Source organism: Pempheris klunzingeri, chromosome 16 (genome assembly GCF_042242105.1).
Source record: "Pempheris klunzingeri isolate RE-2024b chromosome 16, fPemKlu1.hap1, whole genome shotgun sequence".
NCBI lineage: Eukaryota > Metazoa > Chordata > Actinopteri > Acropomatiformes > Pempheridae > Pempheris > Pempheris klunzingeri.
In genome coordinates this window covers 20,155,084-20,179,324 of record NC_092027.1, presented here as the reverse complement: position 1 = coordinate 20,179,324, position 24,241 = coordinate 20,155,084, and the positions used below count along the sequence as shown (strand labels likewise).

At 42.4% G+C, this 24,241-nt stretch overlaps 1 protein-coding gene across 1 annotated transcript in view; it reads left to right on the top strand.

The window, feature by feature from the left end:
- The first annotated feature begins 1,259 nt into the window (after positions 1–1,259).
- The window catches only part of LOC139215560 (retinoic acid receptor beta-like), a 105,892-nt gene continuing 82,910 nt past the window's right edge, over positions 1,260–24,241 (top strand). Inside the window, exon 1 of the mRNA XM_070846556.1 lies at positions 1,260–1,449. Within this exon, the coding sequence (XP_070702657.1) occupies positions 1,260–1,449 (190 nt within the window). The remainder of the gene's footprint in view (positions 1,450–24,241) is intronic.

The window sequence follows — 24,241 nt, the reverse complement described above, 5'->3', positions numbered from 1 at the left end:
CTAGATGTCCAGATAAGTCTGGCCAGAAGTGGTCTTCATTGCAGCCAAAAAGCCAAACCTCCAACGTGGAAACACTGCCAAGCAACTCAACTATGCACGAAAACATAGGGATGCAGAAAAATGGTAGCAGGAGCTCTGGACTGAAAATTTGAAACGTTTGGAGAAACGCAGGAGAGCGGCACAATAATGAGTGTCTGCAGGCCACAGTGAAGCTTGGTGGAGTCTCCTTGCAAGTTTGGGGCAGCTTAGCAGTCATTAGATTTACAGACATTCATATTAACTACCGCCGTAGTTATTATAGTTCATCATGAGGGACACATGATTATCTGTACCAAATTGTTTGACAGTCCATCAGGTAGTTGGTAAGACATTCCCGATAGACAAGTTAAGGGGGGCACCAGATGGAAAGTCATAGAATCACCTAAGTTATTAGGATAGATCTTTCAGGAAATATGATTGTCTGTACCATTTTATGTGTAAATCCATGAAGCAGACTTTGATCTGTGTTTTAGCTAAAAGAAACGTCAGGAGACCACAAATGACATTAGACATCATCCTCCGGGACTGAAGAATGTAAAATGTCACAGCAATCCATTACATGTTTTTTGAGATTTTTGACTCTGGACCAGAATTGTGGCTCGAACCAACAGACATCCTGGACAGACATGCACATGTGTAGAGCACACGCCCTCATACAGTATTTTGTTTTCCTAAAACAACAACTGATGAGTTTCTAAAGAAAGCTCATTGGTTCTGCAGATGCTGTCGCTTCAAATGATTGTACAATTGTTTTCAAATTATGAATTAGACTTTTAATGAGATCATTTAGGATCAGCTAGCAGAATGTGCCATTGGAAGTGATGGTTGCTGAACATCAGCCTTTTCCAACAGGAGAATACAGCAACAGTCAAATACAATTTGACAGTGCTACACATTATTATACCAAGCAAATTCCCATGCGTTTAGGATTGTATTTCTATACATGTAATATGCACAGTTTCATTCATCATGTACTGTTTCAAGAAGAAGAAGTGTTACTAACTCAGTTATTGTGTGTCTGTGTTGCAGTGTTAGTGATGCAAGCCTCTGAGTCCACCTGGGTGACACTAAACTCCACTACCACACATCTCTGGAGTGCTTAGATGGTACCACACCTGCTCCAGACACACTAACTGCAGCCACGGATCACCCGATGGCCTCCCAGCTTCGCCAAGCCTCAGCACGCTCAGCGCTCAGTGCCCCCTTCACCCATCACTGTGATGAAGACCGCCAGCCGTGCCCAGCCCCGCAGCAGTCCTCCACTGGTCCAGATGAGGCGCTACACACCGGGGGTGTATCCTTTCCTGTTCCCGTCGATCATCAGCTCCCTGCCACAGCTGCCGCCACCATCGCCGCAGAGGCTACAGATCCAGCAGCCATCCAGCAGCGGCAGCACACCTTCGCCTGTTGGTGAGTACTGCTGCTGCACCTCCACTGATACTGGCTGCATATGCTTGTCCTAAAGGCACATTAGTGGAACCTGTCAACTGCTGCATGTAAACAGGCACTCTGGAGGGCTTGTTACAAACTGGCTGTAGAGGTATTTGGTAAATGAACACTAAAAAAAAAGTCTGAATCACTGAGTCATCATGCTGAACCGTGAATTGAATTACCAGTGCTATGATGTGTGAGTCAGCACGCAGAACACACGTGTCATTGCGGCTGGTACATAGACTCTTGAAACTGAAAACACTGCCGTCTGCAGTTGCACTAACTGTATGTGTTTCTTTCTTGGTGATCAAAAATGGTAGAAATGTCATGTCTGATGATGTCATCAGGATTATCTTGGCTTGGTTTTGAGATCTACAAATGTATAACAGAAAGAAAGCCTAAACTACAAACTGCAGGCATAGAGTTCAAAAGATATGGGCATTTACACAACAGATGCATTATGTGTGCAGTTCGGCCTGAGAGTCAGGTTTTAATTTGGATTGGTTTTATTCATATTTTCAGTAACACTAGATGTTAATCAGACAGAACATGATGATAACAATCTTAAACAACAGTAAGTAATCCAGATAGCTGCATTGGATTATTTCCTCACTGGAAGTGCCCCCCCCCCCCAATGCCTCCCACTACTGTAGCAATAGTCTGACACACTCTAGTTCGTGTTTCCTAAGCCTGAACTCCTCTGTTTTCAACTTTCAGCCCCACACATTTACTCCCTCACGTTCCCTCTCTCCCTCTCACTTCTCTCCTTCACCTAAAAATCTGCTTTGACATGAAAACCGGCAGACAGGTTCACCCAGGGGGGGATTCTTCTCCCAGCGAGGAGCTCAAGTGTGCAGCTCTGTGTGCTACTGAACTCTGAAGTGTAAATAGACACAACACAGAGAGCTGAGCATGTTCAATATTGGTTCTGTTATTGCTGTTGATAAATTGCCTCTTCTTAATTTGAGGAAATAGACACAAGCCAAATGTTGAATTGCCAAGTCAGACTGGAAAATCTCTGTTAGCTGTCTTTTCTTATCCATCATAGGAAGAGCTTTAAGGCTGAAATGTCCTAAAATTGTTTGAATCTCAGTTCAAACAATTAAGTTTAAGTTTAAACTATATATTAATTTTGTGTATTAATGCACATTACTGAGTTTGATGGTACATTGTTTCCTGCATAGATGTTTCACTTTAAATGCCCTTAAATGGAGCTCAGCAGGAATGAACAGCGCAAAAACATGACGAATCTACATGACGAATTCAAGACGATTATCCTTTTTATGTTAAGAATCATGAAAGGACAAGGCGTTAAGACAGTTTCAGTACACCTTGGAGATGTGAGCCCTGCATTTGAGAAGAGCCATTGTCATCTCAGCCATGTCTATAATGGCTGGATGAGCTATGTGTCTAAGAGCCCAGTCACTGTCTCAGGGGTATTTAGCCTTGGTCTGCTTAGATAAATCCAGTCTACAGTTAGAACATATACAGATACTGAGGCTGCCACAAGTGCTGTGTTCAATTATGTCGAACATAAACCTAACACGGGTCGATTGCCAAAGACTCGAGGATTTTCAGAGCCCCCTATAGGGGAGATGGGGAGCAGCCACAAGCAAGCAGATCAGTGAAGTTAATGTTGTTGCAGCTGGCGATGTTTAGGCACCAAAACTACTTGGTTAGGTTTAGGAAAAGATCATGGTTTGGATTATAATAGTTATGTTAGTACAGAAGTGAAGTTTTGTACATGACAGTTATTTTGGTTTCACACAGGACTCTGGAGTGAAAGTCTTATGTTGCGTTACAATAGGTTTCATCAGTTAAAGATAACATGAGCTACGTAAGGTAAAATAACTGTGGTTTGGGACAAAAACAGACGTCTCCTCTCGTGAAAGTGCTGTGTTTGTCCCTGTCCATCCACCCCGGCTTCCCCCCTATTCCCCCCTGCCTCCCAGGACTTAGTTGCTCTTTACACTTTCTCTTTCGTACCCATTGTAATTACTCCGGCCACTAGAATGAATCACTCTCCAATTCTACATGGGTTTTGATGTGAAACATCTACGGGGCATTTAATAGTTTCATTGACATAGTAGCTTAACACAGAACCGAAAAGGGTAAAAAGTCTCTAGCTTCTGTCAGTATGAGAGTGTGTGTGTGAATGTGCCCCTCACTTCTACAACACACTTGCTGGGTGCATGTCTGGGAACAGGTGCAGCACCGAGTGTGAAGTTGTTTGGATGTGAAATGATAAATGATGATGATAAAATGATAAACATTTAGCGGGTCTTGACATCAGTGTCAATACCTCCTCTCCAATAGGGCGACCTTGCTACCTCAGATGTCAGTGCATATCTCGAGTACTCGCCTTCCCACTTGTCGGGTGTATTTGTGAGGACCCAAGGGAGTGCAGTGTTGAGTGAAAAGTTGATCCGATGAACATTGCAAGCAGCACTTCTGGGAGCCGAGCAATCAGACCACTCCTACTGGCATTTGTTCAAATGGACACTAGTACTGAAAACTGAAGACTGATTACTTGTATATCTAAAGTAAAACCATATCAAAATTGGTTTGTGTTCAAAAATGCCGATGCCTAGAATGAGGTCCACCAATTGAAAGTGAGATGAAGAGGATGGCAATGCATTTCATATATACATAATTTGATCTTGCCTTTCAGACTGCGGCAGGTGTAGACATGAAATATGCAGCACCATCCGTATAAAAAATACAAACAAGAACAAAAAATAGATAAGAGTGCAAATGCTGTCTTCTCCTTGATCATCGTCTTTGCTGTGTGAAACAGACCAAAGCAGAGATGCATTATTCACTGCATTAAAGACAAAAGAATAAATGTGAGGCTGTCTGATATAGATATGTCTGAACGTGTCTGAACTTTGTACATGACGATGAAAACAGATGAATCAAACAGGAAGGTAATGAGCGCTGCTGTTGAGTGTGATTTGTGGATGCACACACATGATCTGGGCCTTCGCAGCGTCTCCGGGGACACTCTCAAACACTTGCTGTTGTTGGGTTAGCGGTCCGGTTCGCCCCGCCTGCCACCTTCTACCTTCACTGGGGGATTCACAAAGGGAAGTGAACTCCACAGCAAACATCATACACCTCCTGGGAACACCGGTGGCCCAGTCGACATCACAGAGGGGTGTGAGTGGGTGTGTGAGTATGTATGAGAGAGATAAATGAAAGACAATAACACAAAGGAAATATTGTAATCAAGCGCACACATTAATTCCAAATTTTAAATTCATACTGCAACTATTTCCATAACACACACAGAATTTCAACACATGATTATTTGAAGGCAGATGTTTTTTTTTTAATACAGAAATTGCGTCTCTGAAAAATATTGTTTTGAGAACATTGTCTTTCAAAAATCTTGAAGAATATCAGCATTCATCTCTTAAAGAATAATACTGGTATATTTAAGCTGGGGGTCTATTTTTTAACATATTTTGGGTTTGAAATAACCAGTAGGTACAAACTTTTGGATGTGGACCAGAAGGTCACTTCTACTGCTGCATCAATTGGTTAGTTTGTGTGTAATGTTGTGTTGGATCTGAATTAACCCTTTAAAACACCAAAGTCACACAATAACATAAACTAACTGATGGACTGCAGGCAGCAGTAGACCAGCAACTCACATGTTCTGATGGCTGTTTTTGTCAATGGAGTCTGGTGATTTTGAAGAAAGCGACGTAGTGGCTGAGTCTGGTTAAACAGAAAAGGATCTTATAGGTCTGTCTCTGCAGGGATCCTTCCCATAATGTTTAGAGTAACAATCTGAGCTCGTCAGTGGCAAACACTAGCACTTTGAATGGACGCACTTTAACAAGCACAGTTTGTATTTGCATAATATTACAGCTAACTATTACACAAACCATGATGCTGTTTTTTAAAAAATCTGAATTCATCTTTCTTTCTATGTTCCAGGCAGCCATTTGTTTCCAACAGTTGTAATCGTATTGAGGTAATGTAGACTTTTTAACTCAATACTTTTGTTTCTGTACTGTGATGGATTAACAACAAGAGATTCAGGAATCTGCATGCTTATTTTCATGCCATGCAAAAATGAATGGAAACCATTGGCTGTCTGGCAGGTTGGAAAAATACATTCAAAAATCTAAGGCTGTATGACACATATTTAAAAATAACCAGCAGAAATGCAAAGTTTGCATGATTTGTAGTTACTTAGGCACATAGTTATACACCAGTATTTCATCTCACACCAAGAATTCTGTTTCCTCTGCATGTGTTTTTAGTCTTGATGGGATTAATCACACAAATGGGGATAAGTGTGCAAACTGAAGTGCGGGTCTTCATAGGATTCTTCCCAGTTGCTCAAACAACAAATGGCAGAAGTAGTTGTATGAAGAATGAAAGTGAGAATTAGTTCACATCACACCTACTTGTGCCCACTTCCACACACTTGGCCAATTACTGCATAAAGTTGCTTGTCAGTTTGTAACAACACAAAAGCGTACATTAAATAGCTGGTTGGAGTTTACTCAAAAAAGCCAGTGAGCAAAACAAAATTAAACCTAAACTCAGTACAGGCATCATTAGCACTACAGCAAAGTACAAAAAAAAGCATCACACAAGCATGTCAGGTAGCTGGTTAATGCATCCTGTCATTCACACACTTCCAGCCTCTCCCCATCTGCTGTTCCCCCTCCCCATACTCTCCTCCCGTCTGGCCTTGAGGGGGACGGGGGAGGGGATACCTGTACTTTCAACCTCTCAGTGTCCTACCTGCTCATAACCCCAACAGATTATCAAAGCCTTCATCTGACAGGTGAATGTTGACACGCTCCTCGTCTGATACGGAGATGCTTACGGAAACATTCCTGCCCAGGCGATGCTCAGGAAATGTTCCTCTCTCTCTCCTCCCTGAAATCCACTCGGCAGCATCAAGCCCCCGAGCAGAGACAGCGTCCTGTCAGCTGTGATAAACAGGCATGTATTTGAAGGTAGCGCATACATGTTTGAGATATTCATGCGGTAAAGCTACATCATATGATCCAACATCAACAACAATCCAACAAATATGTTGGAAAAAATTAATTTTAGAGGTAATGTCACCCAAATTACAAAGAACTAAACTACTAAATCTTACAGTTTCCTAGTTACTCTCGATATTCCAGTTTTTATTCAAACTACTTTCAACGCTATGAGGACAGCAAACAAAATTCCATTAACTTCCATTTTACAATGAGGAATAAAACAAAGACTATCTTCATGGCCTTTAGAGGCAAGTGAAGAAAGTAACTTGAGTGACTTGCAATTTGAGTGAAACAACCCTTTAATATTATTGCTTTTTGGAGAAATAACTGATTTGAAGATAACAACTGACTGGAGGTCATAGGTAAGCTATTTTATCCACCACCACATCTTCCTTAATGTAAATTAAAAGCTTAGATATTCAAATAATCAGCTCAGGCGTTACTTTTTAAAAGGTTTGTCTCTAATAAGGTGAGGGCTGGTGCAATGAACTAGAATAGAATACTGCACACGGTTAAGCACAGTCAGCATAATATCATAATATCATTTCTCCATCATATGTTGTGCAACATGTCATGTCATACATATGTCATACATACGTACAATCAAAACACACAACAGTTTGTGGCTCTAAGTTCCTCATTTGAACAGATAAACATGAAACTCAACACTTCCTGCTGATGTTTCACATTAAAACCTACCAGGCAAGGAAGGGATTAGGTCCTTTGAGCAGCTGGAAGCCTTTAAAAAAAAGAAACAGTTGTGCAGGAAGTGTTGAATTTCATTGTCAGTAGCTTTAATGACAATGTGGACAAAGCACCTGGTAATAAATAGTGAGTGACAACAGTATTTCAGTCAGTATACCTTTTTTGGTTGCAAAGGAGTAGAGAGGGATTTTTTTTTTGTTCTTTTTTTTTTTAAGATACCGTCATTGAAGCTCTACATTTACACAATGAAAGCCAATTAAACAACTGGAGGATTAAGGCCCTTCTACTCAGGGCTTGATTTTAGGCTGATTTAAAACATGTCGCTGACTGAAGCAACACAAATACTCAACACTTGAAACTCAACACCATCTGCGTTTTATAAACCATTAGAGGTCCTTTAATTCCATTCATGTCTATTACATCTTTGTACAAAGAATATATTTTCTGCAGAGATTCTCTAAGATGATGAAGAAGATGAACTTGGGGTCACCGTTTTATCTATCACATCTTACATAATGTAAAAAATTGTTGCACGTCACCTTCAAAGCCGCAGACGCACTTAATGTGTGATGCATGAGCTTAGGGAGTGCTGTCAGACAGAACTCATAATGCAATTACAGAAGGAGGACGTTTCCTTTAAATTTCCCTGTAATAAAACCCATCTGTGCAGCCCGATAGAAGCCACATGATATAAATGTGTGGACATGCATTTTGCACATTGTTCTCTTCAATGCTGTTGTTTGTGCTACTCTAATAACAGATTGATGTAACATGTCTGCACGGTCTTAAAAGAGATTCAGCTGTCAGTTTGCTTCCAAACTTGGCGAATGCACACTCACACACCTACACATTCATCTTTTTTTCCTCCCCGGATTCATCCCCTCCTCTTTCCCTACCCCTTCCTTTGTCTACCTCGCTCATCTCAAGTCACTGTCTGCCTGACTGTCTGTCAGTGTTTCCCTGTTGTTATTTTAGAATCCATCGCAGGGTATTTAGGTCACATGCGGTTTCTAGCCCTGGCAAAGTATGAATAATGCAGACTTCTCTCATTACACCATGTGCTAACCCTCTGGATTGAAAATCAATGTGTACTCAAGTGGCTGGCAAATGAATGAACCGAACTCGCCAGCCGCTCTGCGACAAGCAAAGAGAACAAGGGCTGCATCCCATAGTGTAGCCTAAAGGTTTAACAGCATTTCTGTTTTACCAAGTTCCAAGTCTTTACCAAATGTAATATGCGTTTCATCTGCGGTCTGCGAGAGGCGGCGTGTCTTCATTCACCGAAGGGCTGAATGTGATGAGAACAAGGTTTTTGGAACAAGAAAAAGTAAGGAAAGGATTATTGGTCATTGACAATGCAGGAATGTCTGAAAACGAGACCATTGTCGGGGCAGTATGACTGATTGAAGAAGGGGCTGGGAGGTTTTTTTACCCCCACTGTTTCAGCCTTTCAGTGCACTCCCTCCTACAGTTCAACCATAGTTCACATTGCCAGGAATCTCCACACCACCCGCCCCCACCTTCCCCATGTAGCGCTCCCAGAATCCTATGCATACATGCTGCCGCACATTCCACACATAGACTAAAAAGTGTTTACAACATGATCTGGAGTTTATCTCGGGCTTGGTAAGATGCCCAAACTGCTGCAAGTAACACCAGTCTCCCACTGTGATCACATTAGCCATGCGGTTTTTTTATGGTTAAAGGGTTTTTTTTTTTTTTTTATGGAAGAGACCCCCCGACATCTGGCACACATCTGGAGCTGTTTAATGAGAGGCTCAGTCTGCCTGACTTTTCACTTGGAGCCCACCATCAATCCGCTTCATTTTTGAGTTGTCAAGGGACCCTCATCTCTTCTCTGGCAAAAGCCAAATGATGTTGATATATGAATGATAACAGTCTGTAAGAACCTGCAAGGGGGACATTTAAAAACGCAGCAAAACTAATTGGGGAAGGCTTCAATTTTGAAATGCATCTTATGGTATTTACTCCCCCAAAGCAATAAGCAAACGTGTGAGCTGTGTTGATTACGGAGCTTACTGTAGTTTATTGATATGATTACTTTGTGTTGCACCTGTGGGCAGATGGAGGGCTTTCCTGCACTGTGTTTGTGTCTCTGAGCCATGAGAGCCTGCTCGATAAGAGAGAAGGGATTGTTGCTGGGGCTGGGACTCCTTTTTTTGAAAATAAATTGACTTTTTAGTCAACAAACAAACTGGTGCAATTCTTATAATGATTCTGGTGTTTTGTCAGAGGTAAATATCCAAATGCGCATTTTAATGTATGGCCTCCCCTGCCTGTGGTCACAGTGCATTCTCCATGGTAGCCGTCCATAAATCAAGAAAATGGCTCCTTTTGTATGTTCATTAATAGGCACAACATGCGTCCATACAAAACCCAAACTATTCTTTGAATGGACTTTGATTGAAAGCTGGCCTTTTTAACAGCAGCATTCTTATTCTTGCCCTGTAGCAGCTTGTCTAGCTGTCCAAGCTCTTATTTATTACCCCTTGAAGATGAGACAATGAAAAAGCAGTTCTCAGAGCTCTGTTTGCATTGAGAGGCCCACAGCACAAAGCAGCCGGAGAGCATCTCATTGTTCGACAGGGGCAGCAGAGATGCGGCCCGCTTCAAAGATTGCTTTTTTGGTGGAGGTGGGTGGTAAAGGAGTGGAGGAGGGGCTCCAAAACTAACCATGAGGGGTAGATTTCATCACAGGAAGGGATGTGGGGGCAGGGAGAGTGGGGTGGAGCTGGAGATCCAGGAGTCAAACGCAGGCCAACGTGAACTTTCCAGAGCTAAATTTGGTTCCTATCTATAGGAAGCTTTACCACTCTCAGGTTTGTGCCCTGCAGAGGATGCAAACACTTTGAAATATGGTCAAGGCTTGAGATTTAGATAAATGATCACAGGAAGTATATCCTGCTGTTGCAACTGAGGTTTTTATAAGAGCCTTAAGTGGCAATGCAAAAAGAGGCCGGTAGTCGCAGCAAAACGAGGAGCAAAGTCCAGTTTTCACACTGTGTTTCCCTTCATTTGATCTGGACTCGGAAATGGAAAAAAGAGGGGTGGGAAATGAGTGGTATTCTTAAGCTACCCACAAAGAGGCTATTTAATGTGTGTCCATGAGTTGTGTGTATGAACCTGCAATTATGAGGCAGAGAGCCCAAGTCTGCACTCAGAGATAAGTTGGACGGATGTTCGCTCTCATTCATAGAGAGCCAATGTGCTTTACTCGGCTAAATGGGCTACGGATACTCCACAACATGCAGCCTGACTCTGAAATACACACAACGGTGAACAAACATGGGGTATCAATGGAAAGGCACAGACAAGCACATGAGTGCATATGAGCCACGTGCATGCAAACCTATACTTGTTTTTAAATGTCGTGTTTATTACAACTCGGTTCTTATTTTCAGTCAAAATAACAGTGCTTATGTTTATTCATGAGACCTGGGAACATGGCAACATTGCCACAAGTTTAAAACAAACTAGACTGTCTGTTAACATCCATCAAATTTTACAAACCAATTTCCTGGTTCAACGTAACAGAAATGATTACCAATATTTCAGGTGTGCTCAATTTCAGTTGTTCCTACAAATAAAGCGGTTTAAATAATCTGGCTAAACTGTCGGCTTGTCTTCCACTTTCTGATCCTCAGTCGTGTTTCACTCAGACTTCACTCTAACGATATGGCTACATTCCCCGAACTCATGAGTACTTTGGTAAGAACAATGCTATTATTACAGATAGAAATAATGTTAAAAGCTACACAAATAATGGTGTGATAAACCGAGCTCTAAAAAGAATAACCTTGTAAGGTAGCTGGATTTGCAAGATCGCCATCAGGCAAGAATCCGTCTTGCCAGAGTCTAAGTTATGTGCATGTAGCTGAACCACAGTAATTTAGACCAATCAGCATAAGCTACAGGTTAGGTGTGACAATAGTGCTCCTTCAAAAACAGCAATGGTGGCTCCTGAATAGGTTAGCGCATTGAAAGAAGCAAAGAACAGTACTTCTCCTGACTGGGGTTAGGGTTAGAGTTTATAGGGTTCGTTAATCTGATTGGTTGATGGCGATTGACAGACGGATCCACTCACCTACCATGTGTTTTTTGAATGTGACAAGCCCTTAACAGTTTGGGCGACATCTCAGAAGGTTCTGTGTAATAAACCATCTGTAGCATCAGATTAAGAAAAGGAGCCTGATATTTGCAAATTGGTAAACCCAACATTACTTTCATTGATGCATCCCATAATGTTATATCAATGTATGCTCATTAATTCTTTGGTTGTGTGACCTCTGTGTGTGTTCCCATGCCCACTCTTACTTTCTCTTTCACGACACGACTCTTACTGCACAAGCACACGACGTTGGCAAATGATGTAAACTCACGCACTGCAGCTTCCTCCGACTTGACTGTGAGAATTCTGAACTGAAATAATCTTTTAATGTCAATCTATGTCTTCTGCATCAGCACTAGCAAACAAGTACATACAGAGATCATAAGGAAGTGTGAGGAAGTGTCAGAAGGGGTCAGCTCCCACAGCCCTGCTGTCTCTGCTGTGATCCGTCACGCTGTGGCACACACACCAAGTGGCGGGTGTTTTTGCAGTGTGTCTGCCTCGGTTGAGCCCTTTGTACAGCCACAGACCTATATTTAGCCTCTGGTCACAACTTAGCCCCTAGTTCATCAATTACATTAGGCTGAGCACACTTAGTGAGCATGCGGCCGCTGGACGAATGCATGTTGGTGTAAGTTGGTAGGCTGAAGAGATCGCATTATCACGACTGGAGGGACATCACATAGTAGCTGCTTTCTTCAGTCTCTCCGTTTGCTACTTGGCTTCAGGTTCCTGGCCTCCACCAGCACGCACAACCCATGAACAGATCCCTCTAATCGAGTGAGTTTGTCTTGGGGGAAGGCCAGCAGACTGTGGAGCCTCTTTTTTTGGTCGAGAGCACGAACAAAGGGTTGTTTATGTGTGGAGGCTGTTCTCTCATAGAGGGAGCAGGGTTAGCTGTGTCTGTTTGTGCCGATGCAGGCAGGCAGGCTTTGAAAAGGCGCTAAGCCACATACTCCTGGGTTCTGCAGAGCAGCAGCAGCTCAGCGGCGCTCCAGCGACTGATTAACAACCACTGGATATATGGAGCTGAGGCAGAAAACAGAGACAAAGGACAGACAGAGAAGAAACGGCTCAGTGACAGAGCAATGGTTTCACTTGCAAAACAACATTGTACTCAACTGGTTCAACATCATTTAAAAAAAAACAATGAATAATGGCAGTCGAGGAAACGGAATGTCAAGGAACGATGTATTGACTGGATTTTGATTGAAGTTGATTTGCGTAGTTTAGAACTCACTTTCATATGTCAGGACTTTCTCACAGAGGAAAACCTTTTTTGACCAGTCAAGCTATTTTCTGTCTAGGAGATAGTAATTCCCTTTATTCCCCCTCTTTCTCCCCCTCAGAAGGACTACAGATGCCTTCGGCAAAGGACTTGACCTGGTGCCCTGAGCTGGCTCATGAATGAGAAACCTCTAACAAAGAATCTGTAAGGCTGTCTGTTCACTCCGCATTAGTTTTGGCATGAGCCTTAACCACCATCTTTTGCTTGTTTCCCAACATACTGGAAAAGTTTGAACTAAAATGGTCGCAGTGATATTGTGACTTTTATTCCCCAGTATTGGTTATTTATAATTTTTGGAACCAAGGACTCATGTCATGTTGTTGGAGGGGGCTAGAAGCCTAGCTGGGGTTGTGTGAGGGTTACTTTAAGTTGTATCCCCAATCATCTCGTGACCCATCATGGACAGTTCAAGTTCAGTGTTCCGTTTGAGGCATCGGATGTTGAAATGTTTGCTAACTCTAAATGTTATATTGATTATAGAATCAGGAAGACAAACTAAATGGTGAGTTGAAAATAAGAGTGACAAGAGGAAAGTGGAGAATTGGAGGAATTTTTGGAATACAGGGAGCCAGAGAGGGGAAAGAGTGAGCAGAGCAGAGGGGAAGGTTCAGAGCAGAGGTGGGGGTGAGGGGATGTGAGCCATCCTTGGGAAGGGCTCGTGTGCGGGTCACTGTTGGCCCTCAGGAAGGCCCTTCTGCATTCCTGTCCTCTGGGTGACCCCTCCTCTAGGGCCGCAAGACTTATTGGAGTAATCATCCCCTGTCAGCACCTTGGTTATGCTGCATGGACCCAATCCAATAAATGTGAATGGGACGTGTAATAGCACCTGATGAAAAGTAAGTTTGTTTGCACTGAAAGGAGTCTCTGGGTTTTTCCCTTTTTTTTCTCTCCACTTTTTCTGCGCTGTGTGTTGCTCTCATGGCTGTCTGTCTGTGTCAGGAAGTACTGCACATTCAAGGAGGCAATGGGAGAGAAACCCAAGCCTGTTTACATCTCAAAACCATCTTTTTTAGGCTGTCAGAAATCTGTATGGTCTGAAATCTAAAGAATAAAGCCATGTAATAAGTTTCAGACAAATGTAAAATTGTATAAAGACTGGAGGAGGAAAAATAAATAAATCCAGTACTATAGATTTTGTGCTGGGAATGCTGATGAACAGTCTGATCTAAGTTAGTTCGTGTGGCCGTGCATGGGTCCATCTTTCAGTCTGGATCTAGATATTGCAAAAACAACTGGCCAGACTGTTTTTCCCTGGTGCTGCCATCAAGCCAACGTTTCCACTAGAACAACATAAATCAACGATAACCCCATGCAAAGAAAAGAAATGTACCGAGCATGAGCACGAATGTGATTTTAACCTTTTCTTATTCTCTGTGCCCACCTTAGCTGTAGCTAGTAAGCAATGTATGATGCAGTGACTGTGTGTGTGTGTTTGTGTGTGTGTGTGTGTGTGTGACAGCTCAGTCTCCGTCTGATCTCACACCTCACCAGGAACTCCAGCTTTACTTTTTTTCTTTTTTTTTTTTCCCAGGCTCTCTCCATTATCCTCTCATGTTGATTTTGATTGAGCCAGTGTGAATTTTTTCTGTCAAGTTGAAACATTTTCAACATATACCTATTCATTTTCTCTGCAGCTTGTGCCACTTTGTGCACAAATTTGCATCCGCTGTGGCCACAGTCATGCTTCGGCCCGTTGACTTTGCATGCGATCATGTTGTGCCCAAAATTGCTTTGCACTCTGTCTTGAACACACCTTAACACACATTGTCACATTGTGGGGCATGATAAAAATAAAAACCTTGGAAACCTTGTCCATATGAGCTGTGAAGTGGAAGTGAGTGAAGTTGTACTTTACTGCTCTGTGGGAAACCTTAATGTCTGTATTTGACTTGGCCCACTAGAGCAAGACTTTCATAAGCGAGTTCACGTGTGTTTTGAGATTAAAATCAATCATCGGATCGCATTTCATATGAAGTGATCATGATAAGAAATCTGAGAGAGATTTGGCTATTGTGTCTCGTGCCTGTACAGGGTCTATTTTTGTTATTGTGTTACTGTACTGTGATGTTGGGAATCCTTTTCTTCTGACTCATGGGGAGAAAACAGCAGAAATGGAGCACGGCTGAAAAGTATTGATTTTCTGGCACCGCCCTGCTTAGATTAAGAAATGCCAATACGAGGATTCCACCCCGACTCTCTGGTTCATGTTGAGTTCACTTGTCATTTTCTATAATTCTGACAAAATCAAGATGCTTAACTGTGATGTAGTTAGCCATGCTGGGCCGCCCTAGGGCTTTCTGATTGAATTAGGCGTCTGTGTTCTGCCATTTGGTACCAGCCTGAAGTATTCCCAACACTTAATGGGACCAGAAGTTATTTACTGTTTTCAAAGAGGGGATTTGAAGAAACGAACAATGTGGCAGTTCATAAATTCTGCAATTACGAGTGTCTCAGCTTTCTTACAGCTAATATAACTGTTTACCCAACAATCCATGCTGTGACTGCCGATGCACAACATACATCAGCAGATTTCATTTGGGATTCAGATTGTCTGGCAAGTGCATGCCTGTTTGGCTGCGACTGCAGTGTTACAGGTATATTACAGTTCCAACCAGCATCTGGAATATGCACCACTAATTTTAAAGTGTATTGTGATGAACTAAAGGAAAATAGAGGGTATTATACATAATCAATTGTGGATTATAACTCATTTATTCATGATCTTTTATTTATGCTTCACAAAAAATTTAATTAATTTAATTATCATGAAATTTTTTTTTGATTGAGACAGAGACTGTGATGATGCAAAATAAACAGAGAAGATTTTTGTTGTTAATGTTTGTGCAGCAGACATTGTGGCTTGTCACAGCAGGCAAAGCCCAGCTAATAACATTAAGAATGGCTCTGCTCTGTCTAAATATCTCGGTATGTCATGACAGTGTTACAGTGATCCAGCATGAACGATAGCAGGACCATATAACTGAAGCAGCTGAATGGAATACTGACTATTAATCTTATTATTTACACCTGTGCTTTTCTTCTGCTGACGTGTCTGCTGTGAAAGAAAAGAAAAAATATAACAAATGTGATTAAAAGACTAGTAAATAAATGAATGAATCGTAGAGGAAAAGCACTTGCTGGGCTGAATGAAATGCATTCCTTCAGCTTAGCATAGAGGCTGTAAGCTAGCCAGGCTCTGCAACACCTCTGCACATTGTACGTCTTTTGTTTAATCTGTACACAAACAAAAATGTAAAACTCATAGTTCGTGCAGTGGCTGGTGCTGGAACTGTTTCTTGATGAACAACAGTTTGTCCACCCGCCAAGTGTTTCTGTGCAGTGTTTGTGGCTGTAGCGCGGGTTGGCACATTCGGTGGTGTGCATGGGTTTTAAAAGGCTCCCTGTGGAGTTTTGGACCTCTGGCTGTGCTTTGGAGCTGTTTCTCTGTGAGTGGGTTCCCTGTTTTGTTTGTCTCATCACGAGGACACACATGCACACGCGTGTTTGCCAAGAAATAGCTGCAGTGTGAGACTACCCCTACTAGTGCAAATTGCTGGGTTTTTTTTTGTTTTTTTAAACTTTTTTTGTCTATATCGATTAAACTAGAGGAATGGAACGCAGGTATGGGAGTTTTTATTTAATTCTAGCCACAGCCAAGGCAACCTACTCCCCCCTGCTTCCAGTCTTTATGCTAAACTAACCTAACCATGTCCTGGCTCATGAGATTGATACTGATCTTCTCATCCCTGACTACTGAAACTGAATTCTCCTGAATTTACTGCCATAAACTGGACAGTTTCCTTACAAAAGTATTCAGTTAGTTTTTTGCAGAGTTTGTTGATTTTTTGAGTCCCACCGTGTTTCTGTGTGTGTGTGAGTGTGTGTGTGTGTTCATGTTGGAGATGGCCATCAATAGAAAGAGAGTGGAGGGAGAGATTAGGCAACTTTGTGTGCTAATCCCTGTGAAATCATGGGCCCCGGGGGTGAGGTGGGGAGATAGACGAGTGCCTCTGTGATCAGACGGGCTGTGGCTCACCATGTGAAGCCGCCTGAATGCCCAGTAATCCCTCCCAGAGCCACAGAGAAGCCCGCCTGACTGATGGGCAGCTCACCTCACTGAGAACACCAGGCTCCTGCCTCTAAAACAGTTCATCACGGCCAGGACTTGGAGGACTACAGGCGGGTTAAGGAGGTGAGGGCTGAGGTGATGGTTTAGTGGGGAGAGCTGAGGAGAAAGTTGATTCTGCTGTCAAATAACCAGTGTGATCACAGCAGTGCTACTTTGCTTCGGTCCAACTTTACTGCTCCCTGTCTGCATAGATTTAAAGTAAACTCTCTCTTTTTCATAAAAATAAAGATTAGTTACACCACTTGCATCATTGATTCGGCCCCTGTCTGAGCTGTCATTTGAACAGCATTAGTTGTTTGTTAAAATGTCCAAAGGTCAGGGCTTTAAGCGCAACAGTCTGTACTACATTCACGTCATTTAACTAGTCTTTCTATCTGTTTCGAACGGCTACACTGAAAGACAAAGTGAAAAGCCGTCACAGAGAGTGGAGACAATAAGTGTTCAAGACAACAATCCACACTTTCAGACTGTCTTTTCTCAGGCATTCATGGTGTGGGACACATTTACACGCAAAAAGTAACAGCTGTAGTTTTGGCGAAAAAAAAAAAAAACTTATCAAAGTAGCCCAGACGTCCTTCTCCTCAGCACCGTCCTCCAGCACCTCCTGGGGGAATCCCAAATTGTTCCCAGGCTAGATAGGATTTGTACTCCTTCCAGTGTGTTCTGGGTCTGTCCCAGTATCTCCTCCACCAGGAGCCACCATCACTCTGATAAGGACGTCTGAACCTCAGCGGGCTCTCTTCTGTATGAAGGAGCAGTGGCTCTGCTTTAATCACATTCCATTCTCATTCTGTGCTCGACTATACCTGAAAGTGTCAAGGTGAAACTTATTTGGAAGTCCTCGCGAGATAAGTAGTGGTGGAAGCTTAGCAGTGTAGCGACTTTTAGCTCTCAGTTACTAACCAGCCAGTGTACTGGCTTTGTGTGGCTGCATCACGACTAGCCGGCGATGATCACAGCCGCTTTAGACAAAGCTGACAATTCCACCGGATGCACCACAGCTCATTTTAGAAGTTGCTACAACTTGCTACAAGTTGCCTACAACGTGTGCCTAGTCTTTTTTCAGTGGAAGCTGCGTCGAGCTGCATGGAGCATCCACTCAACTTTCAAAATAAAACCCTCCGAAAGAATCTTGAAGGAACTAGAACCACTACTCATTTTGTCAAAAGGTGCCAACAGATGCGGGATGAACATTTGATGAGGATGCGTCATAGATGCCTCCCTGCGTAGGCTTTATGGACATGTTGAACTGAGAAGAGGTCCAGGACAAGCCCAGAACACGTAGCAAGGAAAAACAATGTTAAATACTGGATCTCTATAACTGGCCAAAATGGATGGATGGATGGATGGATGGATGGATGGAGCACTACATCATATGATTGCTTCCTTCTTTTTTTGACTCAGCATTGTAGAGACAGCTTACAATTGATCAACAGCACAAATCAGCTTTTCATAGTTCACCAAAGTTGAACTTAATCTTGAACAAAAGATGTGTGTTTAATTCCTTGCCAGAAGATATCCACTGATGGAGGTGAGTAACACTGAGACTGACCAATAACCAATAACCAAACAATTTGTATTTCAAATCAGGATGAAGTCAGGTCAGGTCAGGTTTGGGGGGGGAAAACTTTCCTTTACATATTTCATGTTTGAAATCACTGATTGGTACCAAAGGTTTTATATCTGGTCCAGTTGATTACTTCAGCCGTTTACTGTTATAAACACTACGTCAGTGGTCTACTGGTGCCCAAATGAGTTAGTTTGGTTGTGTTAATGTGTGTTACACAAATATTGTGTATATATTATATATTGTGTTAAAACGCCAAAGTCACAAAAGGCACAAACTAAATCAAACTATTTGATCGTGGCAGCGGTAGGCCATCAACCCCTGAGCTCTGTGAGGTAAAACTACCCCACTGAGAGTGATATCACAGCTATGTTTGCTATTTGTGGTTAAACCAAAAGGTTCTTACAGGTCTATCTCTGTAGGGATCCTTCTATATGCTATCAGATACTTCAAATAACTATCTGAGCCCATCAGACAAACAGACACTTTCAGTGAGTTTTTTTTTTAACCTACCGCTCATTTAGACACCATAATGTAAAAAATAGGGACCAGGTTTAAGAGTAAGTTACACTTTAACATCACAGCACTGGTCATGCTGTTATCTGACAGGCGATCTCTATAAAGGTGCAGACAGTGTAATGAGCAAACGGCTGAGTACTTACCACAGGTGGAGACAAAATACATATTAAAAAGCTGAAATCAGATTACTATATTAACACATTTCCAAGAAAGCCTTTGCTGCAGAGCACACAAACAAATTATGTCAGGCTGATGATAATATTATATTGCATTAGCTTTGCTACAATATGGAGAAAAAAAATAGACACCCACACACTCGTGCACATACATGTGGTGACATGCAGATACACATACGCTCACAGATTTGATTGGAAATGAAAATGATCCATCAGCCAGTGTTTTGCAGGAGACAGAAAAGTAAACAATGGAGGCAGTCACATTAAGACACTTAGACAGAAGTGTAATTACTGCTTCTCCATCGACCCAAATTTCCAGCAGGGGACCCATTGCTGAGGGTACTTAGGCTGTTAGAAGTAAATGAGCTCATTTTATTGCCTTCCAGTTTGTAATGGGTCTCTCTTCCATACCTCTGGCCAGCGGTACACGTCTTTAACCAATCACAATCAGCCCTCACAGTCGATGTTTATTAGCTATTGTCTTGTACAGAGCAGACAATAATGTGCACTTGACTTGAAATGCCCTGTCATGACTGCAGGAGGCTTGTGCTTATAACTTTTAACTTAGCACAATGCAGTCTCCAGCTGTGCAGCTGAGAGGTAGAGGTGGTTTATTGTATCTGTTGATCCCTGTCTTCCACACAGCAGCCAAATGAATATATTCATGCATGTGGTTCATTGGCTTTTGTATGTAGGTTTGATGGTCCGACATGGACATTAAGATAGTTATTAGTCTTTTATGAAAAAGTGTCTTCATTATTATCACATGTATTTTTAGACCTGTAAGTAAATCATTTTGTGACGGTACTGCTGCGCTGTCTCTTCCGCTATGAAAACATAGTAACAAAATAAAGCCTGCGCTTTAAGCTAAAACAGTTGCGCGAATAGCACCACGATCTACACTAACGCAGGTAACCTGGATGAAAGGTGATTTTTGCCTCAATCAGAAAAGGAACAGACAGCTATTAAGTCTGAAAAAGGCCAGAACAGACCTGAGTTTTGGACTGACGTGTGCTACAATGAGGTGTGTAAGGAATCGAGGAAGATCAGAATGCCCTGTGCAGTCCCCCAGTTCTCACCTCTCTGAAGCCCACCAGGCTGCTCTCAGCTATTCTTTGGGATCCAGTCCCCCACCCTGTGCAACAGGTGATCTGAATAAATGGTAATGTTTGTATAGCGCCTTTCGAATCATTTCGAACACTCAAATCGCTTTTACATCACATCCTCATTCACACATCATTCATTCAGGAGGAATCTAAGCTGGAGGAGATTATTCTTTCACACACATTCACACACTGAAGCTGCTTCAGGAGCAAGTTGGGGTTTAGTGTCAGTGCCTAAGGGCACTTGGTCATGCAGACTTGGAGGAGCCGGGGATCGAACTGCCATATTCTGATTGATGGACGACCCTTTCTAATTGAGAGAGACAGCTGATAACCTGCTAATACACTCACAGGAATTCTGACAAAATTAATTTGGGAAAGGGAAATGACAGCAAGTACTGAAGACTGGAATGCTGTTGTTTCAATCACTTTTTTCAATAAAGCATGTCCCAAAGTTACCAAGTGACTTACATCCTGCACGTATCATACATTTACAACCATCACATGATGGAAAATAGGCAAATTGAAATATGAGAATGTCATACTTTCATTTGCGTGCGTGACGAAACACAACGATAAAATGAATAGAGATAGGGGAACAGTTAAACAAACAAGGCAGACAGTAATTGACTCTCTCCTTTTACAAGTGTACGTATTGTCATCTTTTACGCTGTACATATCTCCCGGCTGCTTACTCTGTATACATCACTCATTCTTCTCTACTGTATATAGGCAGCTGTTTATTGGATCTGTTCACACTGTACGTACTGTATGCTGTACAGTGTATATTTACTTTATGCTGCCTTCTTACTCAGCTAAGACATTTCTCTTTCACATTCACTTTTTCAAAATGGATATATTGATTTTATTCACACTAGCAGGTGGAATGTAATTTATAGTTTCTTAGTTTATTTCCATTTGTACTTTGCTGTTACATTGCCGCTGTAACACTTCATCCTCAGCTCATCTCATCTCATCTCATCTCCTTTTGAAAGCAAACAGATGCTACACAGAGCAAGGGCAAGCAGGTCAGCTAATTATCTCAGGATAAATCTTAACCTAAATGTCATCTTAGGGTGAAGACTCTGTTTTCTGTCAGCTGGCGTGACGCTTAATGCCAGAAAAAGTGCAAGCAAGAAGAAGTCGATACGAGCCCACAGGTGAATGGATGCTGGTGGTGGGAGACGACAGCCAGCAGCAGCAGAGACTGAGCTGACAGTAACAGATTTACTAAAAGTGGACCAATACTAAATCTGTTCTTCTCAGATCCACAGTCTCCGCAATGTGCAGGACACACCGGCGCTGGTCTTGTCTGCATGAAGTAGCTCTCTGGCTTTGCATCATTAACATTCTTGGAGGCAGCAGGTTCATGTGCAACGTGATCTTAATTGTAAGAAATGAAATTGCAACACTTAAGCCACTTAGCACCTCTAGTTTGCCTACAGCCATTTGGAAAACAGGCTCGTTGGTTGACACCTGGGCTAATATGCTCCATTGCCATGTTAGCTGCAGTTGTGGTCCTAACAGGGTGAATCCTAATGGCTTTTCTGGTAAATCCACCTTGGATGACCATGAAATTAAGTTTAGACATTCCATCCATCCATTATCTATACCGCTTATCCGTCAGGGTCGTGGGCTGACTTCGGGCGAGAGGCAGGGTACACCCAGGACTGGTCGCCGGCCAATCACAGGGCCACTTACAGAGACAAACAACCACTCACACTCACACCTACGGGCAATTTAGAGTTACCAATTAACCTAGCTTGCATGTGTTTTGGATTGTGGGAGGAAGCCGGAGTGCCCGGAGAGAACCCACGCTAGCATGGGGAGAACATGCAAACTCCACACAGAAAGATTCCAGGTTCAAACTGGGATTCAAGCCTTCTTGCTGTGAGGCAACAGTGCTAACCACCGCACCACCATGCCGCCTTAAGTTTAGATATTGATGCTGGTAAACTTTGGAAAGTTCAACACAGTCACTGAACTACAACATGTGACTCCTTCTCAAACTGCTAATTTCTGTTTTTACATTCCTGTTTATGCACGAGTTAAACAAACAAGATACAACATAATTAGCAAACTTTTTTTTATTTTGGATAGAGCAAAATTTCCAGTTACTTTTCATCCATTCCCGATGGTAATATAAGCTAAACACACAGACATGAGACTGATATTGAATTAAAATTGAGTTTATCTTGGTGATTTGCATGGCCGTGAATATAGTTTGGAATACTTTAAACTTCCAGATGGACTAAATGCTGTTTCTGGAAATGCTCAGTTAAATAATGCATAAACGTCCCACTTCTCTCTGTACGAACGTTACTAGTCTCAGACTGTCCCCCTTGTCCTGGATGCAGCCTCATGAATTGCTCATTTTTGTTGTTGTTGTCTCTTGTATTTGCTCATTAAAGAGATCATTTGCATTCGAAATTTGAGCTTCACAGAGCTGGCAGCAGTTTGACCTGCCGGAAACAGCTTGAGGATAGAACTCATCGATCTTAATGCAACCCCGGAAAGCAGCAGCGACATGACATGACATTCAGATGTTCATACGATTATCAAGCGCACACTCATGGAGGTGAAATGGCCTGATGACCTATAGCTTCATACTGTTCTGTTGTGTCGCTGCACTGTGGAGCTGTAAATGGATGTTCTCTCACTGTACAATTTGTCATTTCTGAACACTTTCATTAATCTTCTATCCTATTTGGCTCATTGTTGTCACGCGCCCATGTATCATACAGCAGCTACTCACTTTTTGTATGGCAGAGTGGATTCTATGATTTTATAGACATACTAAATTTAGCACAGGGCTTTTTTTTCTGTAGTTCAGCACATTGAAATACTTCTAGAAGCACATATGAATTTTCTACTGCAAAATCATGACACAAGTAAAAATACATTTAATGTAATATCACTGATTATGCAGTTGACCAATGGGAGAGATCTGAGATATTGAATGAGGATTTCTGGCCGGCGAAGCATAAAATCCAGTTCTGCCACTGTAAAGATGTTGATGGGACATATCTAAAATTGGGGAATTTAAAACAAAAAGGCCATGAAAACCATCAGAACGATAGGATCCTACATGAATACAAAATTCTGTTCGAACAGTTAGTTCAAATGAGTCTGGCTGCTTCCCACTGGCTTAAAAAGGCCGGGCCTATGGTGGAAAATATGATGTGCGCTAATCACAATTAAGCAATATTGGAATCAAAATCTAGTGTCATTTGTAGGGTTGTTTGATTATGTTGAGACAACTGTCAATCAGAACTGACCAAACACCCACACTGCGCTGCTAAAACGAGATTAGCCAAGTTATTAAGCCCTTTTTCCCCCCTCGTTAACTTTGTTGCTTAGTCATTAATATTTAATTCTAATCCAGAAGAAAATGTTGAATTCAAAGCCAAGTTAACAGGGGCTTTTAAACCACTCAATTCCAATTTGGCAGCATAGATCAACTGTAATGGGAGTGTTTAGGACCCAAATGTAGAACACAGTACATCCGTGAAAACTTATTTTATTATGATTGGCAAGCAGGTGAATGCAGTTCATAATAACCTGATTCAGAGTCTGTGTTTGGAGGACACCTGGGAGCAGAGTGAGGAAGGTAAACTCACACTCAGGACAGGTCAGTGGGAGATGGTGGTACCACGAGAACTGCAGCTGGTCCAGAACCAGGTGAGCACTGGGACAAACCAGGAGTGAGCAGGCAGAGGGAGAGTCGGAGGATCGGGAAACCAGCCCGGGGAAATGAAAGTAGCCAAAAGCAAGGGAGCCACAAGCAGACGGGATCCAGGAAGGACCGGGATAAAACTTGTGGTCAAAGACAGAAGGTTGAGGTGACTAGAGATGAGGAAGGTTGGTCAGATACAGGGTGGGTCAGCAACAGGTACTCAGTCTGGGAATGAGTGCTGGAGAGTCTTGCATCAAGGAGCAAAGAACAATCTGGCAGAGAGAGAGAGTGGTGAAGGCTTAAATAGTGGCTGAATGAGTGATCAGGAGCAGGAGAGTGGAAACTACTGAGAGGAGGGTTAACCAGAAGACCGACTGTGACATCTACATGTGGAGCCATAAAGGAAAGGGCTCATCCTCTGGGTAACGTGAATGTGCTCAATATTTTCAAAGCTTTGCCCGAGA